The sequence below is a fragment of the Dendronephthya gigantea genome, unplaced genomic scaffold (genome assembly GCF_004324835.1).
Source record: "Dendronephthya gigantea isolate DGI-Jeju-01 unplaced genomic scaffold, DenGig_1.0 000029F, whole genome shotgun sequence".
In the NCBI taxonomy this organism is placed as follows: Eukaryota; Metazoa; Cnidaria; class Anthozoa; order Malacalcyonacea; family Nephtheidae; genus Dendronephthya; species Dendronephthya gigantea.
In genome coordinates this window covers 979,133-1,000,915 of record NW_021163039.1, presented here as the reverse complement: position 1 = coordinate 1,000,915, position 21,783 = coordinate 979,133, and the positions used below count along the sequence as shown (strand labels likewise).

General features: G+C 35.7%; 3 protein-coding genes and 1 pseudogene across 3 annotated transcripts; 2 read left to right on the top strand and 2 right to left on the bottom strand.

Annotated features, from left to right (window-relative positions):
• Window positions 1–6: 6 nt before the first annotated feature.
• On the top strand, window positions 7–6,811 carry LOC114524086. The gene is made up of 9 exons (XM_028545202.1): window positions 7–42; window positions 160–312; window positions 616–720; window positions 1,327–1,447; window positions 5,187–5,225; window positions 5,332–5,370; window positions 5,900–5,953; window positions 6,193–6,221; window positions 6,724–6,811. Exons 3-8 carry the CDS (start codon window positions 649–651, stop codon window positions 6,198–6,200), a joined length of 333 nt encoding a protein of 110 aa, XP_028401003.1. The 5' UTR covers window positions 7–42; window positions 160–312; window positions 616–648; the 3' UTR covers window positions 6,201–6,221; window positions 6,724–6,811.
• Window positions 6,812–9,411: 2,600 nt separating this feature from the next.
• On the bottom strand, window positions 9,412–12,985 carry LOC114524012 (zinc finger and SCAN domain-containing protein 12-like). Its single transcript, XM_028545114.1, has 7 exons — window positions 12,852–12,985; window positions 12,243–12,347; window positions 11,724–12,030; window positions 10,878–11,117; window positions 10,346–10,780; window positions 9,907–10,099; window positions 9,412–9,727 (listed from the first exon to the last, which is right to left on the bottom strand). Exons 1-7 carry the CDS (start codon window positions 12,972–12,974, stop codon window positions 9,574–9,576), a joined length of 1,557 nt encoding a protein of 518 aa, XP_028400915.1. The 5' UTR covers window positions 12,975–12,985; the 3' UTR covers window positions 9,412–9,573.
• Window positions 12,986–13,414: 429 nt separating this feature from the next.
• LOC114524013 (zinc finger HIT domain-containing protein 3-like) lies at window positions 13,415–14,743 on the top strand. The gene is made up of 5 exons (XM_028545115.1): window positions 13,415–13,534; window positions 13,688–13,719; window positions 13,956–14,039; window positions 14,209–14,286; window positions 14,357–14,743. Exons 1-5 carry the CDS (start codon window positions 13,464–13,466, stop codon window positions 14,515–14,517), a joined length of 426 nt encoding a protein of 141 aa, XP_028400916.1. The 5' UTR covers window positions 13,415–13,463; the 3' UTR covers window positions 14,518–14,743.
• On the bottom strand, window positions 14,730–21,280 carry LOC114524014 (annotated as a pseudogene).
• Window positions 21,281–21,783: the final 503 nt, after the last annotated feature.

Below are 21,783 nucleotides of genomic sequence, written 5' to 3'. Positions count from 1 at the left end.
CACGACTTGCACGAAAGACACTCCGTTATACAAGGAACAAAGGTTTGTTATATGAGTTTCTGAGCCGGATGCAATATTTCAGAGAGTTTCTGCCGCACACGCGGTGCTCGACGAATTTGTGCGAATGTACCTCACTAAATTCTATTTTTGCTTTTATAGGATCAAATTCTGAAACAGATCAGTCACTATGCGTACTTTTACGACAATTTACTAAAAAATATCACAGATAACGAAAAACGGACAGCCACCAAAGGAAAGTTGAAAGACATACGGGATTGGCTTTTAACTACACACAAACGAACTGAAAAGCTGGTAAGTATAGTTACTCGTGTTAAAAGACCTTAAACTTTTGATGTATTTAAAAGCCGCAACCATTGTATAGGCTGTTTGATTTATTTTACATCATAATATCGCGTTTGCAAGTCAAGGTATACGCATGCGCAATCAAATAGTTATCGTACGCAATCTGATGTGATGCAAATCTACGCTATTTGTACCGATAATTATCTTAATGTCCCCTGCCCCAGGCACTGAAGATCATCGCGTTTTGCAAATGTTAACAAAACTGGAAAACAAGTATTAAGTAAATCCTTTTAACACACAATTCGTTCTTAGATACACGGCCAAAACAGCACCGGCCAAGATCCTATGTCGTATAACGTTCCAGGGTCGAGTGTTGTGAAAATCCGTATTTCAAGTTGGTACAATAAAAATATAAAGGTACGTTGATAGAAAAATACGTTGTTTTATATTTAATAAAGATGATGGCGGTACATTAAAAATTTTTTGCATATTGAAATCAGTTAATTTAAGGACAATTTTCGTAAACAAAGGCATAAGGCCTTTTTTCCACTCATCGCAAAACCAACTCGGAAGCTCGCCGCGAGGGTAGAGTCGCAGCTCCTCGCAAGAATGATTTTCACTGGCTGAACTTTACAATACATTTCTGTTTCAACCAATAGCATAGCTTCGTTCTATAGAAAGCATAGAGAAGCATTATCCAATTGGACAAAAGCTTCCGAGCGCTGCGACATGTGTTTGCCTGTAATTAAATTCAACCCAAAGGCATTTTCATTGGATGAAAACCCTCGCAGCGAGTGCGCCATTGCGATGAGTGGAGAAGAACATTAATCTAACAAAAAACTGAGATTTGTGACATGTTAACATTAACACGGTATTTTTGCAAAAGAAATTTTACAAAATTCAAGCGACAAACTTTACTGGACATTACTGAACATTGAACAAATTAAAATTTAATCAATTGTCGTAAACGTAGCTAAATTCGCAATATTTTTGGGGAATTGACATATATTTCTGGTATTTTAGAGAGCAACTAACTTGACCGCAACTACCCGCAATGACATGCTGGCCTATATCACACTGTGTGCAGTGAAAGTTGCCAACAAGAACATACGACATGGTTTGTTCCAACTTTCCGGCAGTAAAGGTAAATGAAACAACCCGAAACTGAAAACGTAGTACTTTTAGTAGAACTATCTTAGTAGAACCTTTTAAGAATAATACAAAAGGGTAGAACCGGATATAGCCTGAGGCATCTAATTTGAGGTCTCGGAATACGCATGCGCAATCAAATAGCTACCTTACGCAATCTGATACGACGCAAATCCACACTATTTGTACCGATAACTATACCCAGCTTGGTAAAGAATATCGTGGATTTGCATGGTCAGATTAGAAATATTTTTGCAAACAAAAAAATACCGACGACGTTACGCTTAAAGCGAGTCTATTTATTTATAGAATATTTATTCCTGTGTAGCAAATTTATTTTATAGAAGTATCTATTTTTCTGTGTATTAAATTTATTCTGTGGTACCCATGTGTGAAGTGGATCAATTCAGTTTTGTTGTGGCACATATGTGTGTAGTGTATGTGGTAATATTTTTCTGTGATTGTTGTGTACGTGTCAACGTCAATCCACTGTATAAAGAAGAGTGTATGTCGGGTGTTTATTTAATTGTCGAAAGATGTTACCTCGGTTCAACCATTAAACAAAGACGTAGTTTTGGGAGGTCAGCGGAAAAGGAGAACTGACAAACGTTCCAGTTAAAGCCGGTACTATTTGAGAGATGATACTGTATACAATTTATCACAAATGAAAGTTTTCCGGGTTTGGAGAAAAACTCTTTAATTCCATCAGTCCAGAACTCGTAAATTAGAGTTATATTTCAGAATAAAAATTTGGGAACTGAATATTGACTATATAAGTTATAACTTTATAGTCAAATCTGTTTTTCAAATTAAGTATCAAATGAAATTAGACTATATAGAAAATAAATGAAAAGTATTGTATTAGTATTGTGTCTGTGTTTTGTATGTCACATGTTTTATGACATGTCGCAATGTAATTCTGGTTGTAGTTGTCACAATATTTGTTGAGTTGTCGTCCATGCAATGTTAGGAGCTCTAAAACATGCACCACGACAAAGCCAATGAAAATAAATGTTAATTTATTCCTAATGGACCAAAGAACTCCCTCCCTAGTTCTAGTCGTAAAATAGAATTATTTAATTCAAAACAATCAACAATTATTCGCCGAAAGCGAGGTGATTATCGGGAAACAATCAATCGAGACGAAAACGAGGCGAATACTCCCCGATAATCGGCACCAAGCCTAAGGCGAATAGTTGTTTCAGTATTTTTGCACTAGTGAATTGACACAAGAACTGCATTTGTTCGCTTATCTCTTTGTAAGAAAAGTCCACAAAACGCCTAGCCGCCATTTTGAAATTTGTTACATTCATCTGAAAGTGAATATAAAAGCATAATACGTCAAATCAGACCAATCAGAATGTAGGATTTGATATATTCACTTGGGAAAAAATACTAAGCATTAATGCCGTTCTCAGTTTTTCCCAATATCGTCTCTCGTATTCCTGATATTCAATTTTCGAACGTACGCAAATTAAGCGTGTCTGGACGTTATCTTACTTTAGAATAATAAATTTATAACAAACTTAGGAATCTTACGAAGCAGAACTGTGTAGGACTACAGTAATTAGAAAATAGTTACTCTTAATTGAGATTGTTTTTTAAAAATTTAAAGGTTTTGGAATGATTACCACTCGACCTGATAAGCCAAATGTAGCACTTAATTCTTATATACTCTTCATGATGGTGGCATAAAAAAATTATTGTTTGAAATACAGGATTTACATGTAATTACAACTGTTTGTTTAACTGCAGATACCCAACGCCCTTTAGATATATACTTGAGAAATAAGCATTCGGCATTTCCTAAAAGGACGATATGCACTGACCACTTAACTATTTTCCCGCCAACAAAATAATTGTATCAACAATTATTCGCCGAAAGCGAGGTGATTATCGGGAAACAATCAATCGAGACGAAAACGAGGCGAATACTCCCCGATAATCGGCACCAAGCCTAAGGCGAATAGTTGTTTCAGTATTTTTGCACTAGTGAATTGACACAAGAACTGCATTTGTTCGCTTATCTCTTTGTAAGAAAAGTCCACAAAACGCCTAGCCGCCATTTTGAAATTTGTTACATTCATCTGAAAGTGAATATAAAAGCATAATACGTCAAATCAGACCAATCAGAATGTAGGATTTGATATATTCACTTGGGAAAAAATACTAAGCATTAATGCCGTTCTCAGTTTTTCCCAATATCGTCTCTCGTATTCCTGATATTCAATTTTCGGATACCCAACGCCCTTTAGATATATACTTGAGAAATAAGCATTCGGCATTTCCTAAAAGGACGATATGCACTGACCACTTAACTATTTTCCCGCCAACAAAATAATTGTATGCTTTTACTTGTGTACTACAATTATCGGCAATATTTGAAAAAAAATCGGCGGTTTCTATCAGAGATGCACATAATTTTATAAATGTAATTACTATTTTTTGTGCAAATGACGTTACGTCACCTACGTGTAGCCTAATTTCCAACTGAAATCTAAATATCTTGGAAGCGAGAGAGAATATTGAAAAACTGGGAACAATAAATATCAAGGTTCATTTTGAAATAATGTGACATTTCCACAAAAATTAAGTGTAAGGTTCATTCGTTGAGGAAGCACATTAAAAGCTTATTTCTAACTGCAAATTTTAGGTCTTGTGTAGTGCGGTCTGCATTTTAGGCCCCTTTCAATATGGGCTGCACAAAACAAATGTTTTCATCTCAATTATTTCTTCACTAACATGCATATATTATACGTTTTCCACATGTCGTGTTGCTGTCTAACTTATGCTTTTGTTTCTTTATTTCTATCTTTGTGTGCTTTTTGATGCGAAAAAAATCGCACAGAATACATTAAAGATTAATATATGATCTATTGATATATAGGTGCTGTGTATTTTAAATGTGATCGGTTCATTCGTAGTCACATGACTTTAAAAAAATGCAATGTTTCCCGGGAAACAAGAGAAATTGTTGCCCGCTTCTTGTCATAACAAAGTAAAGTGTGTTTTTTTAATGAAATTGTTGTTTAACATGTATGCTTTTGTTCTTATATAACAAAACACTTAATGTATACAACCTCGGGAAATAGTGAGTTTTGTTTTCCCTCGAGTCTTAATGTTTCCCTCGACTTCGTCTCAGGAAACATTCAGACTCTTGGGAAAACAAATCTCACTATTTCCCTCAGGAGCATACATTAGGTGTATATTGATATTACATTACTATCTCTGTGATCACCAGACTTTACTCGTCAGGAGTAGGGTAGTATACCATTTCATTATCGAGGAAATGCGCTATCACTTTGCAAACAGATAGTGACCTAGCTTCTACTTCAAAACCAAAAGAATGAAAATCAGTATAGCTTTTATTATAAAACTAGACGCGAAAATGTCATGTATAATTCTCCCTTTATTAGACCCCTTAATCAACGCACACTCAATGTTAGAAACTAACTGAATGTTAGAAACTTACTAATGGAAACATATAGCGAATATAATCAGCTGCAGGAAAACTGCCTAATTCATGAAATGGGTGTACACTGTCACTATTTTTAAGACCATCTTTGAACACATGAAATGCTAAGTTTGAAACTGACAAACAGAGAAAACAATAAAAAAATCCTTGTTCCCAGCGTCATTCTATCATTCGTACTCCATGAAAACATTGTAAAATCGTCGGGCGTTATAGGGCGTCGGGCGCTAAAATATTAAATGTGCGTTTATTTTTTCTGTAGGAGCAAACTCGGCGCCAACGGAGAACTGGTTTAACAATGGTGAGTCCTTCAATTTACGTACCATAAAATGCAACAGTCAACTCACCACAAAAGAGACCCTCGATATTTTCTTAACATTTCATGCACATTTTTTTTTATCTTTTAGGAACAAAGAAAATATTTTCAAGAAAAAAAAACACTAGAGGTACGTTTAACAACAATAACTACGTATATTCGCTGAAAAATCATTCACTATTATTACTTATGTGATTAATTTGATATTGGTGTGCATCGGAGATAAACTTTTCATTGTAACTATTAATAGTGATTAACTTGACATTGACGTGTCTCTGGGATTTCGTATTCTTGCACAGTATAAGGTTTACGGTACATGAGTGCTATAGGAACAAGTCAAATTTGTTAGTAAAAGGCAGTGAAGATTTTTTTATCTGAGACCTGAATATACAAATAAATAAGAATTTACTATCAAACCTTGCTTTATATAATGGAAAAGAAGATGGCGTGAAGATCGCGTATAATGGAGTACGGCGTTTAAATGAAAACGAAAAAACATTTTTCTGCGGATTTCGTTTCATCGCATAATGTATTATTCGTGCGGGTTTCGCTTTTTTCTTGGACACCCAGTACAATAGACCATAACAGGGTCAAAATCATACATAATCCTGTCTAACCACGGATGAATAAGTGAATATCTCATTTTTATTTCACCATAGTTTCTAAGATGAAAATCAGTAAAGTCAACTCGATGACAATTGGACAAAATACTGGTATGGCTGTTTCAATCTAAAGTCGCTTATAAGTAATTTATAAAGTTTAGATTTTGATTACAATTAAGAACCTTTAAACCCTAGAATTTACGTGCATCGAGTGAAGTGCCAAAAATCACAATTGATTTACAAACAACAATATATACATTATTGCAACGTAATCCTTTTATACATTCATTCATTATATTAGTCCAATTAAAATGTTATATAAACGACTGATTTGAAATTATTTTTTATAGGTAAATAAACTGGGCGATGTCATGTAACGGTAAGCTCGCCAGATTAGATTAAGCCAAATTGACGGCAAAAAGATATATAGCAAAATTTTGGCCAATATATGATACATAACTACCGTTTGACACAGTTGTTCCAGACAAACGTACAATCTTTTATGATACGATTATTAAATACCTTACAACATCACCTTCTGAACTAAAACGACACGGCCCCTCGACCTTAGCAATGGCGTAGCAACGGTGAATATAGAGCATTCGGGTAAAGCGCTTGGCGTCTATGGTGTGTTAAATATTCTTCCCCTGTCATTTTAAAAAAAATTTTGGGGAACATGATAACAATCCTTCTGAAATAAATTGAAAATTCAATTGATTATACTACAGCAGTTATCATACTTTCTTCCTGAAACCCACTGAAGAAGTTCTGTAACACAGTTGTTGCCTCGCCTTGCTAAAAAATTGTTCTTAGGTCTTTACACTGTTTGGAATGTAACCGCGATATTTTTTTTCATTATTTTATATTCTCCGCGATTTCAGGCAAACCCAGGGAGAAAGTTCAACTTTAAGATTTGTGTTATTGTTTGTTTGTAAGCTTTAGAAAGCCATGATATTAGGACGAACTAAATAAAATTTAGTTCGTGTAAGTTACATATAATGTAGCCTAATGGTTTTCCAAGAAAATCATTATCGTTGTTAAGATATAAGATTAAAACGTATACCAGAACTGGCTTGTTTATACATGTTTTGTATATTTGCAAAGAAAAAGTAGCAACATACCACCAGCAACATTTTACTATGTTTTAAAAAATATTAGAAAAAAACCTCTTGATTTCCAATTTGCTAACTTTAAATGCAAATCATGCAGGACTGTTCTGAGATTTATTGATGTATTTTGAATGAGTGAATTAGGTCACATGTGCACCCCCTGTTAACCATACAAATAAGATTGATAAATATGTAAATCAGTTAGAAACACTAGTGGTTGTATTTTTTCCAATACAGTCACTAGTGTTTCTAACTGATTTACGTATTTATTAAAATCTTATTTATTACAAAATTCGTTTCACAAGTTGTTGTATATTAACTTGTGAAAAATACTCAAAAAGGATAAATGTGAATGCAAATCGGTCTAACAAATATCACAACAGTTTTCCGTTCGGCAGGAAAGATAATTTGAGTTGGATAATATTTCTGCAATGATCGAATTCATATGTATACAAAACATTAAACAGCCAGTTTTATGGGTATGTTTTTAGTTGCTATATTATGACAGCTTGCAAAAGCATAAATATATTAAGGACATATAAAATGCAGTGTTTTCGAAGAAAAAATAGTTTGACAAGATTTCGACCCAACGTCAGTTCATCTTCAAGCAAAGCAATAAGTTACAGATTACAGATATTACCATACGATATGTATGGGCGATAAACTTTTCATAAAAATATTGATTCATTAAGACTAACCACGGATGAGATCAATGCATATTTATGCAAAATTACTCAAATGAACGTTTAAACTTCAATCAAGTTAAAGAGATGCTGCAGGTTCATATCTATAAAACAATGCGATATTCACAGCAGAAGATGGCCAACGTTGGGAACGAATATTGTCCATTAATTTTTTTGTCAAATGATAGGATGAAATCATTTTCTTAATTTTAGAAATATGATAATATATAAGTTTATACAGAGTGATGCACCACCGATCATTGGAACTTCCTTTAGCAAAGAGCACAACTCATAGATTTGAAGATAAGGTGGATTAATACACCTCTGACAACTCATTAACTATTACTGTCCAAGAACAGGTGTGTGTAAAAGGTGGCTCCTATCTTGATACACGCTCAATTTTACATTTCCCTAAATAAACAAAAGCGATGGCCTGAATTTTCTGTTGATATTGCAAAACAACTTGCTAATTCAAACATTGCTTTTGGAAGATTTAGAGAAAATGCAAAAGACAAGTGCCAATGGTCAAGTTAGGAACAGTCTCTTTTGCCAATGTACACCTAGATATAGTTAATGAGAGGTATTGTTTACTTCCATCTTGTCTTCAAACTATGTCAATTACTGTTGCAGAATTAAGCCCTGAAAGCCCTAAAAGCTTGTTTTCTAGCCCAAATTTCAATTTTTCGAATTTGGTGACAATAATGATTAGGTTGAGAATGAAGACATTTTGACTTCATGCCCTTAGCCAACATTCTTTGATTTACTGCTTTTGGCAAAGGACTTTTCATTATTGGTGCCTAATTAGGTTGTCATATGATGGCAATTAAGAGAATTTGATATCATGTTTGCTTATGAAGTGATATAGTAGCTTTATAGTTGGAAAATATATCTAATATATATAAAAGTCATGCTTGTAACTTTTAATCACCAAAGATTTAATAAATCATTGTGACATCAGTCACTGCATGCAATTGTTGTTTGGAATTCAGTTTGCACTCAGTAATTCAAGTCATAAATAATTTGGTGCTTTTTACTGGGATATATCAAAACCATTTGATGTAAGGAATAGAATTACCCAATCGATTTGTAAATCCACGATACAAAAAGAGTGGACAATTTTCAACATTTGAACCAAAATGAATTAAAGAATATTTTGTCCAGATTCAAAATAAGATAGCTTTTCCTTTGGCTTTGTGTTACACATCAAATCATACGATCATAGTGTGTAAAATCAAAAACAACTGTATGACTTTAAATAATTTCACCGACGGGCGGGCGACGTGTTGAATTGTCTCCTGTCCTGACCATTAAATAACAGCAAGTCTTCCTGTCCTTTACGTCAAAAAAGGTATGTCAAGCTTTACACAATTTTCAAATGATAAGTGCAAAAAATCACTTAAAAGTTGTTCAAAAGGACGTACGCAAACAAGTTCATTTGCTGTAGTGTTTTAGCTAAAAAGTTTAGCATTAGCCGCCATGTTGAATTCTTTCGTTTGCCGAAACGGTCCAAACCAGCCGCTTAGCGCATCTTTAAATCTAAACCAGTCATGCCGTTGTGTAAACGCTAGCATTTACTACGACAATACTAAATATAAACACATAAAAACACATGCATTTTTATTGTTCAACTACCAATGTAAAAAAATATATAAATTTACCTTGAATTCATTTTCATTTTCCCGCCGAAAGCCATGCTGGCGCCGGTGATAGTTTTGACAAGCGGCTGCATTGCGCGAAACTTTATTTAACACAATCAATTTTAGTCTTTTACCTCGTTTATTTATATAAAAGTTTAAATCACAATGTTCACAGAATGACAGTAACTGCTCGTGTTAACATGACATGGACAAGTCATATAACGATACCATAATCTATTGCTACTCATTCAAGCATTAATTAAAGCACCAGTCAAAACAGGTGTTTGACATGAGAAATTTTGCTACACATCCATGCTTGATTGTTGTACAGCAATAAGCTGGTGTGCAACAACCAGATCAGCAGGTAAAACTATTTCTTGGCCACCTTGCCCGGCCGCAACAGCTGTGATGGTAATTGCTTCGCCCTGCTCTCCGTCACCAGATTCAGTGATGTATCTGCAAAGACATGGTTGATTATTTTTTCAAAAATTCTGGATCCTAATTAATTGATCGTCTTTGTCTTTCTACTCTGAATCTTAATAAATAGAAGCTCTCAAAAATATCTCCAAAAAAATATTGGGGAGAGAGACGACCACACCCAAGAGTCTTCCCCTGGTTCAAAATAATTCACTTACGCATCATGTAGGCTTCTCTCGGCCGCAACTTGTTCCCTGTTTTCAGTGTCTTTGTTTTCAGCACTATCTTCATCACAATGTTGAACAAGATGTGCGTTGCTGACCATAGTATGTTTTACTGCACCATTTTCCAGACTATCATCGACCATGTGACCATCGTCATCAACCATGTGACCACCATCATCAACCACACCTTCAAAAACGAAAAAAATGTCGAGGTTTTGTTAATTCCAAAATGTAAGTTTCTAAGAATGCCTAAATGTTTAATACTTCATATAAAAAGGTAAATGATGTTACTTTTTACAGAAATTAATAAAAAATTATGCATTCTGATTGGGTTACTGAAAATGTAAACAAATTTGCTGATTGGTCTAAAACGAGATCACTCCTTTTACCTATGCATGTTTTGCAGAAATCGTTTTGGGAGAGTTCAACCTACCTGTACCATCTTCATTTTCAAGCTCTTGCTGTTCCATGTCAAGACCACTGCTCTCATCGCCTTTTTTCAACTCCTCTAACGCGATGGTTCTGTGATGAACAGAAGCCATATGAAGTACATATGGATCGTCCTCACAGAACGACATATAGCATACGTCACAGCGATGTCGGATGTCGATGTTATGTCGTTGACGCATGTGGGTGATAAGCGGAGCGGTCTGCCTGAATGCGCGCGGGCAGTGCGGGCAAGGCCGCGGCTTCTCACCAGTGTGCGTCATCGTGTGCCGACGGAGAGCCGAACGGTCGCCAAAGGCTTTTCCACACGTTTCGCATTTGAAAGGTTTTTCACCCGTGTGCGTGCGCATGTGCACTTTGAGGTCAGTTGATCCTCTAAACGCACGGTTACAAACCAGGCAGAAACGTGGCTTCGTAGCACCTAGTAAACAATGAGAGGTAGGCTGTTAATGCATTTTATATGTTTGTAAAAGGCATAGATTTTTTGCTCGTGATATATGGAGTGTTTTAAGACAAACCTGTGTGAATTTTGGCATGGCGAAGCAACAGCCACTCTGAAATGAACGACGCAGCACACTTATCACATTCGTATTTCTTCATTTCGTCACGTCTTGCGTGAGCAATTAAATGTTGACGCAATTTCCAAGACTGTGTGAATTTCTTGGCACACTGATCACAGCTGAAATCCTTCTTGCCATCCTTGTCATCAGACTCCTCACCATCATCACCCTCGTCAGAGATGTTGTTACCATCATTCCCTGCAAATTATTCATAACATTTGATTATGTGAACCTCAATCAATGACTAAAACAGCAAGCTGATGTAAGGATGTTGGGAGGTGATTGTGCAATGTTTGAAATGCTCAACAAGTAGTTTCACTAAGGATTATACTAGGGAGCTTATATTGCAATAAGTAGCTTGGTAACCATGCATAGCTGATAATTTCTTAATAGTAGCTTAAAGTATTAAGTGGTTACATTATGGGTGATAAAGTAATGCCACACTGCTCCCCAGTTATTGCTGTGAATCAATCAGCATTTGATAATTACTGTTTTTAGGTTTTTGTTTACACATATAAATTGTATATAATAAAAACAAATGCTTAGCTTACATTTTTAAACTATGAAATATTTGCTTAAAATATGAAATATTGCTTAAAATATGAAAAACTGTTTGAATATCAAACAGAATATTGGTTTGCTATGGTTCGATCCAAATGAACATGAACTAGAGTTTGTATCCTAATTTGTGTCCAACATTGATGTGAGCAGAGCCAACGCTCAAACTTGACAGGATATTACCTTTGAATTAATCTAAAATATTTTGTAAATAAAACACATTTGAAGAGAAGAAAGTTTATATACCTTGAGTGATGGCTGGAAGTTGAGAGGCATTGCTGGTTGTGTTCACTGGAGTGACTGTTGTAGTTGATGATGTTGTTGGCAGTTGTTGTTGCTGTGACATACTCTGCTGTAACATTGACATTATTGCGTTACTAAACATTGGCGAGAGGTTTGCCAGGTTCCCACCAGAGCCCAGTTGAAGCGAGCTCACAATAGAATCTGTACTTTGAGAGCCATCATTGTTGATTACAGCCAGAACAAGCTGTCCATTGCTTGTGTTAATGATAGGGAACTGTGTTTGCAAAGGCTCTTCCAAAACTGCTGTGAACTGTAAGAGTTTAAGTAAAGAAATGAAATACAAATGAACTAAAGAGAGCATTAGTATACTGCTCATTAAACAGGTACATAGTCTGACTCTGCCTCAGAAAATTGAGAAAAAATCATCTGTTTTCAACCAAGGCAAAATAACAGCAAAGGTTTTAGTTATAGACATAATTGGCATTGAATTATTTTATAATGTTCTTACTAATCCATACTTACAATTTCTTTATCTTCAGCAACATTGGCAACTTTGTCATCAGGGTCAACCATTGCGCCTTCTGATTGAGTTTTAAGATAGGATATCTTGATCTCTTCATCTGGGCTCTGGACAGATATAATTTGGCTACATAAGCTTTATGATAACATTTAAGTTGAAGCCTGAATAATTCAAATTATTTCTCGAATCATTAAGCTCTTCTAGTTCAGTATCAGCGGGCATATCTGACTCATGAAAGTTCCGAAATTTTACCTATAATATTAGTACTATCGATTGCATTAACGTAGAAACACTAAAGTTGAAAGCATCTGAGGATTTATATAGCCAAATTTACAAGCCCCAATACGATAATGTGTACAGGATCAAGTAAGATGTATTCTAGAAGTCGACAAATTACAAATGCAAAAATATTACACCGAAGCATGCAATATACTAGAAAAAGATTGCGTTTAAAATCACAAATGGCATCGACAAAACCATAAAATTACAATTAATTAGTGCAGTACTTGATTTTATACAATCATCGGTACAAAAAACCTTCTTAACGAAGGTGATATGGGTACTTCGAGAGAAATTTAGTGGTCATATTAGGATAATGGCGTATTACATACCTTGTTGGTGACTTTCTTAAATTTGGTCACAGCTATTTCGCTGAGTTCTTTCACTGTCATATCTTCGCCTGCATCGCAAGGAACTAGAATGCGCACCTCTCCGAAACATACTATCACTTTCATCGTGAATTTCGGCTCGAATCCTTCGGAAAAAAATTCAATTTCTCGCAAATCGATAACAAGACCTTCGCAGACACAAAGGGAGGAACGAGACACGCGCTCGAACATCGCGGGGAGCATCATGGGTATTCTTGGGACAATTTCAATAATAAACAATTAGATTCTCATCCAGTTAACTATGTATAGATCAGCGTCAAACTTCCATTTTTCCTCGTTGAATACTTTTGATTTGTGAAATATCACTTGAAATTTTAAAGCTTTTCACAGACAAATTCTGCCTTTTACTATGCGTCCCTGATTTTTTCACGTCCCTCATGTTTTTTTTCAACAAAACGATACTAAGCGATAAAAAATTTCCGTTTCAGAAATCAGAATGATTTCCCTAGACATAGCTTCTAAATTTCAAGCAAGGTGGAAGCACTGATCACTTCGTATTTCGTAAACATAAATATTAGCACGTGGCTATTCAACCAGACGAGAAAATACAATTGGATGATGAAGAAATGCAATGTTTGTAATCTAACCGAAAGCAAATACAGATGTCCGAAGTGCCGGATTTTATAGTAAGCAACTTGATTGAAAACAATTTCGATTCCTTATGGTAACCTGACTGAAAATGTTTATATCATATATATTATTCATATATATATGATTTATGGTACATAATAATCCATATTATGTAAACAATTTGCTTACGTTTGTTTTTTCTGCTTTAGTTGTTCCGTAACATGTTACAAAACACATAAAGGTGTGTAATATGTTTCATGTAAAGTGTGTAATATGATTTATGTAAAGTATTTAATATTTTGAAAACAGATATAATTATATATAGAAGGAAGCACTGCATGCATTACCTACATATTGGTATAATTTTAACATAATATACCATGTGTGTCACGCATATAACCTGCTAAACACACACAGTAACTATTTGCCCATCTGTAAACAGTAAAGTTCTCTGTTATTTAACCTTGTTGTATATAGACAATTCATGTGAGGAATTCAAACAACCCGAAGAGACTATTTTGCGCAATACAACTATAAATGGCAGTTCTCTGATCACTAAAGGTATGCTAAATGATTCACATTTAATAGTTTTGTAGTAATTTCACCATGCCACAGCTTGCTTCTTCATACAGTGTCTATTTAAAATTTTCTTCATGAAAACATAAAAGTAACACACCCCACAAAAATTTGGATGTTGGGTTATCATTATCAAACTCCACCATATTTGTAGAAGTGGAACCTGGTGAACTGACAGATGAAGAATTAGATGTTGAAGACAAAGTCAGTCAGGAAAAGTTGTCTCTTCTTGGTAAGGTGAAATTTTTTTTCAGATGAGGTAGCTGGGCAAGTACTTTGTATTCCTCCCTTTTTTGATAAAGAAAACTCGCAAAAAATCAAGGACATGCTATTAAACAAACATCTGCAAAGAGTTTTGAAGACTATTGATGAAAAAGACAGTGAACAAGAACTTGAAGCTGCTATGAAGCTTCCTCTGTTTGTGGAATTTGCCAATGAATGTTTAAAATTGGTAGATGACTGAAATTTATGACTTATGGGAAAATGGGGTGAGTTTTGACCACCAAGATAAAGTTAATTTGAGTGGTTTACATGATGAAGTGGCAGAATTCATTGTATTATTGTATTACAAATATGTAAATTAACACGCACACTACAATTTTACAATTTACAAATTTGAAAAGTATTTTTTGCTACAAATATCTGTAGAATATTACGTAAACATATTGTAAAGTAAAAAAACTAAATGTCAACTATTTCTATCACTCTATAAAAAGTTTATGTAGTTTGTTAGTTCAAACTCATACTAGTTTCAAGAAACAAACAACTATTTATCGCTAATAGACACTTTCTGAATTTTCCATCCCCACTTCTCGGTTTAAAAATTCACGATTCGAAAAATGGGTACTTCTTAAACCTGAATTTAGCAGTCCTAAAAGTTCCATCCAAATGTTGGATTCCCAAACGTGATATGAGTCAACTCCTCTCTCAGTGGAAACGCCGCCCCAGATGCCTCAATTTCGCTCATTTTCTTGCGGGGAATTCACCGGGTACCCTCGGTCTATAACGGATCTCGAAGCGGCGAGATATGAGCAGTTTCTTAGGACAACCCCATGTAAAACAGCTTTATTGAAGTCCTACAAATCTTTTTAAAAAATGGCCTGTCTCGAAACGTTGGAGATCTCTTCCAATTTTTCAGGTAGTTTGCATCTCATCAAGTTACTCTGACAACTCCATATTCGACCCAACAGGATGAGAATTTCCTTCGATAGATTCCTGTGCTTGATTTTCGACACATTCCTGGTCTTTAAACAGTTCCTCTAGCATGAATTCAGGGGAATTCATTTGATTACGATAATCAGTCACTGTAAGCATTGTTGCATCCATGAAGCCTGGCTCTAGTTCACCTTCCCCTGTATCTGCTGCATGTGTTCTTTGATGCTTCAGTAAATCGGTCGACTTGAAAAATCTCCTCTTGCAAACTTCGCATTCATAAGGTCTGTCACTGCTGTGGGTTTTCTTATGTCTCAACACGTTATGTGCTTTCGAGAAGGTTTTCTTGCAAACGTCACACTCAAATGGCTTTTCCCCGGTGTGTGTTCTTTTATGCCTGCTTAAAATACTCGACTGAACAAATCGCCTTTTGCAAACGTCACATTCGTAGGGTTTGTCTCCTGTGTGCGTTCGCTTATGTTTAGCCATATCGTTCGATTGGGAAAAGCGTTTCTTGCAAAATTCGCATTCGTAAGGTTTCTCACCAGTGTGGGTTCTTTTGTGTTTTCGTAAGCCACTTGTATCGTAGAATCGTTTCTCGCAAACATCGCATGCATGAGGCTTGTCTCCGGTGTGAGTTCGATAATGTTTTTGTAAATTGCTTGATTGCAGAAATGTTTTCTTGCAGACGTCGCATTCAAATGGCTTTTCTCCCGTGTGCGTTCTCTTATGTTTTATCAACCCTTGCATTTGGGAAAGTCGTTTCTGACAAACGTCGCATTCGTATGGCTTTTCACCAGTGTGGCTCATTTTATGAGCGGCTAATGCACTTGGTCGTCGATAAACCTTATCGCACTCGTCGCACTCGTGCGATCTTTTTTCTTTTAATTTTGTAAAGTTTGGGGATGTCTTGATGCAAACATCATCTTCATAATCACCATCGTCATTATCTTCATTATCTCCATCAACATCATCATAATCAACATCATCATTATCATCATCACCCTCATCATCAACACCATCATTATCATCAAGATGATGATCATCATCCTTATCACCATCACTATTATCATTATTCAAGTGCTCATGATGTGTTTCTTCAGCGTGACGGGTCTCTTCACCTTGTACTTCATGATCATTTAAATTGTCATTATAGGTTTCTTCAGAGGGTGTATTAACATCAAATAAGTGCTCACGATGGGTTTCCTGAGCGTGTACTTCAGTATCAACCAAATGCTCTTGATGGGTCTCCTCTGCAAGAATTTCATCATCATCCAAGGTCTCATGATGAGTTTCTTTCGCGTGTATTTCTCGTTCACGCTCGCAATTTGTTTCCTCGCATTGTACTTGATTTGAGGTCACGTTTTCGTGACGAGTTACTTCGGCTTGGGTTTTATTTCCCCCCAATTGCTCACGGGTTGCTGCAGAGTCTATTTCAATACCATCCATGTGCTCAACATTGTTTATTTCAGTATCCTTTACACTGTCATCGGAATGGCCATGGGCATGGCGGGTTTCTTCATTGTCAGTTTCATCATCGTGACTTCCAGAGCCATCCAATTGCTTATGATGGGTTTCTTCGCCACTTTTTGCATTGTCATCTAAATGGTCATGGTGGGTTTCTTTAGCGTGAACATGTTCATCATCTATGACCATGTCTTTATTATTACTTTCTGCAGGATGGATTCCAAAATCGCTTAAATGAACGTGACTTTCACAGCCACCTAAATCCTCATGATGGTTTTCTTCAGGGTGCGGTTTATTTGTGGTGTCAAGGCAGCTAGGTCCGGCATGATCGCACTCGACAGATTTCTCGTGGGTGGACGTAACCTGATGCTTCACCAGACCAAATGATTGCAAGAAATTCTTTTTCTTTTTGCAAGCCTCACATTCATGGGATTTTTCCTTTATGTGTGTTTTCTTATGTTTAGCGAGACTACTCAACCTCGAAAATCTTTTCTGACAATCATCACATTCGAAATGTTTTTTCTCGGGTCGACTCTCGTCTCTTCCCTTTTTACGTTTTTTTGCATTTCTGGGTTTCAGAATTCTTTTACTGCGTGCATCAGATTCATTACTCATTTTCTAGGGCAATTTGGTTTGCGCTTAGTTGAAAGACCACGTTTTAGTTGTTTTCCTATAGTCCGTCTCTTTGCAATTTTCCGTTTAGAAACCTTGCGCGCATCAGATTCTTCGTTTTGCTCCTTCGGACACGCTTGTCTATGCTTTCTCAAAAGACTCGACCTTGAAAACGACTTCTCACAAACCTCGCATTCAAACGTACTTTCATCTAGACGAGCCTCCACCCGTCTTTTGCGCTTCTTTGAGCTTCTTGGCTTTGCAGATATTTCAATTTGTGCATCAAAAGTATCTTTTCTTCTTTTTCGTGTCCTTAAAGTTCTTATTCCTACATCCTCTTCATCGGGTGCATCAGATCCCCCAGTTTGCTCTTCCACACAAGTTTTTTTATGTCTTGTCAAAAGACGGCTTTTTGAAAACGACTTGCCACAAATGTCACATTCAAAAGCCTCTTCTTCCAAAAAATCTTCTTCATTTCTCTTTTTACGCTTCTTCCTAACTTTCTTTCTTACCTCATTCTCAGTTTGTTTCCTAGTTTGTTTTCCACATGTTTTTTTATGGCTTGAAAGAAAATCTGGCCTCGCAAATAACTTTTTGCAAAGATCACACTCGAATGGCTTCTCCCCCGTGTGTGTTCTTTTATGACGTACTAAGGTACTCGACTGCGCAAACCTTTTTTCGCAAACGTCACATTGATACGGCTTCTCTCCCGTGTGCGTGCGTTTATGTTTGATTAACACGTTCAACTGGGCAAAACTTTTATTGCACAAATCACATTCGTATGGCTTTTCACCAGTATGCACTCTCCTATGCACCGCCAGGGTGGTCGATTTGGGAAAGGTTTTCTGGCAAAACTCACATTCATGTATTTTCAGGCTATTATTCATCAATTTAGCGTCATGACACTTTTTGTGGTTAACTAAACTACTCAACCTTGAAAATTGTCTATTGCAAAACTCGCAATCAAAACATTTCACTGCGTCGTGAGTTTTTCGATGCTTTTTCAGACCGTTAGGTTGAGAAAATCCTTTCTCACAAACTTCGCATTTGAACGGCCTCTCTCCGGTGTGAACTCTCTTATGAGCAACCAGAGTACTCGCTTTTGTAAATCGCTTCTCGCACATGTCACACGCGTGGGGTTTGTCCCCCGTGTGTCCACGCTTATGATCCGCCAGACTACTTGACTGCGTGAACCGCTTCAAGCAGATATCACATTCGTAGGGTTTTTCACCAGTATGCGTCCGCTTATGTCGCTGTAGACTACAGGATGTCGAGAATCTCTTTCCGCAAATATCGCATTGAGGCTTGTTGTTGAATTCCTGCTCGGCTACTACAGGGGTGATGATTATTTCCAGTTCATGAAAAATATCCCATGCTTCATCCATGTTGTGAAAAAGCACTCAGGAAAATATACCAAGAAAATCCTACCGATATAAAAATTGATATCAAATCCTCTGTAACTTCATCTAATTCGATATGAAGATATCGGGTGATATATTTGATAGAGTAGCTAATGGTAGTATATTATATGATGATGAATAAGAAATATCTATGTTGGCAATTATATTTGGTGGTAAACTGTGGTGGTAAACTGTAAATGGTAATGATATCAAATCCGCTTGTGAATTCGATATGGAGGTATATTTGGTGATATATTAGATATGGTAGTCAATTCTATATGGTATAATTCTTCATGGTGACAAATTCTATTATATATGTTAGTATATATTATATGTGTTAGTATATATTATATGTGTTAGTATATATTATATATGGTAGTATATATTATATATGGTAGTATATATTAAATATGGTAGTATATATTATATATATGGTAGTATATATTATATGGTGGCAAATTTTATGTGGTGGTAAACTGTAAATGGCAATGAATTATTCTGTATACTGCTGAATTTTACATAGTAGTGAATTCTACAATGGTATGTCTTTTCTATATAGCATTTTGAATTTGGGAATTATCAAATGTTTCATTTGCTGGTTGAACAGGTGCACCACAAAGCATGCACAGATTTTCTTCATAATTGAAGTGCGTAATTTCACTGCCATTTTGTATAATCTGCTTATAGCAGTAAACTCTATATGGTGGCGAATTTTATGAATGCATATGACAATCTACAATACAACTGGAAACATTTGACTTTGTAGAAGAAGAATTTCATGAGCATCAGTCACCCATCATTATTTTCTATGGTCTATACCCAGATAGATATAGAACCATATCATCTGAGAGCCGTGTCCTTTTTCAACGTTTTCACAGGGACTATTATAGTTAAATAAAACCACACCTGATTTTCAGTTCCGATTAAGCCACACTAATTCCCACCAGATTGTATTAACTTGTATGGCATCATGTTGGCTTTATTAATAGGCACCAGAAATTTATGTTTATTGTTTTGACTTGACATTTGCCACAAAATTTCTTACAACATTTTCCCTGATTGAACCACATATTAAGTGGTTATATTGATACTCAGATTGCCATCAGACTATGATAATGTTACTCTGTGGAGCAAAATACCCCATGCAAACTGCAAACACCAATGCCATATTTAAACATTTCGAGATGAAAATCAAACTGATAAAATACCAACAGTTTTTTGGACAACACCTTTCCGTTTGTTTGGCTCAGATCAAATCAAATGGAATAGTCATATTAAATCACAAAATGACTATTTATGATATGTTACTGTAAAAGAAAGATTGGAAGGGCGATGTAGCCTCTCTGGATAAATCACATTCATAACTGTTTCAGATTGTATGATATACCATTATAAAGGCTAAAACTGTTCATTGTAAGTGATTTGAAAGCCAACAAGTATGTAATCTGATGCACATACTATTATACACAAGCGAACAAATATGTCATCTCAAATATTTGCTGCAATTTGACTGTTAAACGTCAACCATTCTAGCAAAGTTTGGTCAACTTCTTCATGTAATATTCGGTTATCCATCTACTGGTGATTCTTTGCAATGCATCCTTGTGCTATTGTCCATTTAAATCAAGATATTTACAACATGCTTTGTAATTCTTGGTATAAATTCCATAGTATATCATAGGTATAATAATTACATAAAAATATTCAAAATGGGTTTTACTTTACATGTTGAGAATCCTATTCTACATTCTATTCATTGTGTCAACATCTCCCCCATAACCCCCCATAATCAACCTTGCATCAGTGGTAATAATACATAACATTTAATACTGAAAGCATGTTGCATGACAAGCCCTCTCATAACAAAGAGAAAATAATGATTCATAAACACTGAAATGGATGTCAAACACATTCTTCCATAGACATTTTAAAATGAACAATACATAAGAGACATGAAAGATAAACCATCCATCTAAACATTTACACACCCCAAAATCGCTGAAAAGCTCATTGATTGATACACACGGCTAACACTCATCCATATATTATATTGTTTTATGAACGCGAAAGCTTTATATTTTATCGTGTTTTGAAATGTGAAAGTACAATTTAAAAGCGAGAATTCTTCATGGGCAGCATTTACTACCCTATGAGTGAACTAGAATGAGAAATAGCTTTATTATTGCAGCCGTTGGGTTTCAACATGCATATATTCATCACATCGCGACTATTTACTTCCAAATAAGATATAACAACCTTCGTATTTTACGGTGTAAGATATATCACAATAAATATAAATATTATAAATTTCACACAACGTGATACATACCACTGAATATATTCTTCGAAGTTGAAAAATTCAAGTTCTCCTTGCTGTACTTTTAAGCCGAAAGTTCATAAAAATTTGAATTCACATTTCAGAATACAGAAATAGAAATCGCCGTTTGCGGCAATGGCGCATGCTCAGAGCCAGATATGTCGGCATGAAAATACTAAAGTGGCCAAACATCTTTAACTATGCCTGAATCTGATTGGTTTGTACTGCATGTTCGATGCTCTGATTGGTCAGTTAGCGCGGGAATGACACACGAGTTATTACAGGGCTCGAGGAATAAGACTAAACTTAAGTTTCCGCCTTTGCGAGTAAGCTGGAAGGATGACAATAATTTATAGAGCTGGAGAAATTCGATGAAATATTGTTCCTAAAATGGCTATACTTCATGTATCATCTCAAGGGGGTAATATTTCATCGAATTTTCCAAGCGCATGTTTCATAAATTATTCATCACATCGGAACAACGTGTATTGTACTTTTTATCAAAATTTATGCATTCTGATTGGGTTATTGAAAATGTAAACAAACTTGCTGATTGGTCTAAAACGAAATTCCCCCTTGTTTGGTCGATCTTGCTTTGTGCGAGACACCCTCGCGTGGTACGCGCAACTGATACCAACGTCCAACGGGGAATGACATTTTTGTATGATATAAAATATGAGGGAAACTCGCTAATGTTTAGGTAATGTGCAGTTGGATTTCCTTGCAGGATATTTTGACTAAATTTTAGCAAAGTGGGCTTGGAGATGATGCAGGTTCACCG

What these genes read in the sequence shown, in the direction of transcription:
- LOC114524086 (XM_028545202.1), top strand. Translation starts at nt 649, where the DNA reads ATGTCGTATAACGTTCCAGGGTCGAGTGTTGTGAAAATCCGTATTTCA. An exon ending in CCAACTTTCCGGCAGTAAAG is followed by an intron (nt 1,448 to 5,186) that starts GTAAATGAAACA and finishes TTTTTTCTGTAG; the next exon opens with GAGCAAACTCGGCGCCAACG. An exon ending in AAGAAAAAAAAACACTAGAG is followed by an intron (nt 5,371 to 5,899) that starts GTACGTTTAACA and finishes ATTTCACCATAG; the next exon opens with TTTCTAAGATGAAAATCAGT.
- LOC114524012 (XM_028545114.1), bottom strand. Translation starts at nt 12,974, where the DNA reads ATGAAAGTGATAGTATGTTTCGGAGAGGTGCGCATTCTAGTTCCTTGC. An exon ending in ACTTCCAGCCATCACTCAAG is followed by an intron (nt 11,118 to 11,723) that starts GTATATAAACTT and finishes AATAATTTGCAG; the next exon opens with GGAATGATGGTAACAACATC. An exon ending in GAGAGAAGCCTACATGATGC is followed by an intron (nt 9,728 to 9,906) that starts GTAAGTGAATTA and finishes ATGTCTTTGCAG; the next exon opens with ATACATCACTGAATCTGGTG.
- LOC114524013 (XM_028545115.1), top strand. Translation starts at nt 13,464, where the DNA reads ATGATGAAGAAATGCAATGTTTGTAATCTAACCGAAAGCAAATACAGA. An exon ending in ATGTTACAAAACACATAAAG is followed by an intron (nt 13,720 to 13,955) that starts GTGTGTAATATG and finishes TGTTGTATATAG; the next exon opens with ACAATTCATGTGAGGAATTC. An exon ending in CAGTTCTCTGATCACTAAAG is followed by an intron (nt 14,040 to 14,208) that starts GTATGCTAAATG and finishes CCATATTTGTAG; the next exon opens with AAGTGGAACCTGGTGAACTG.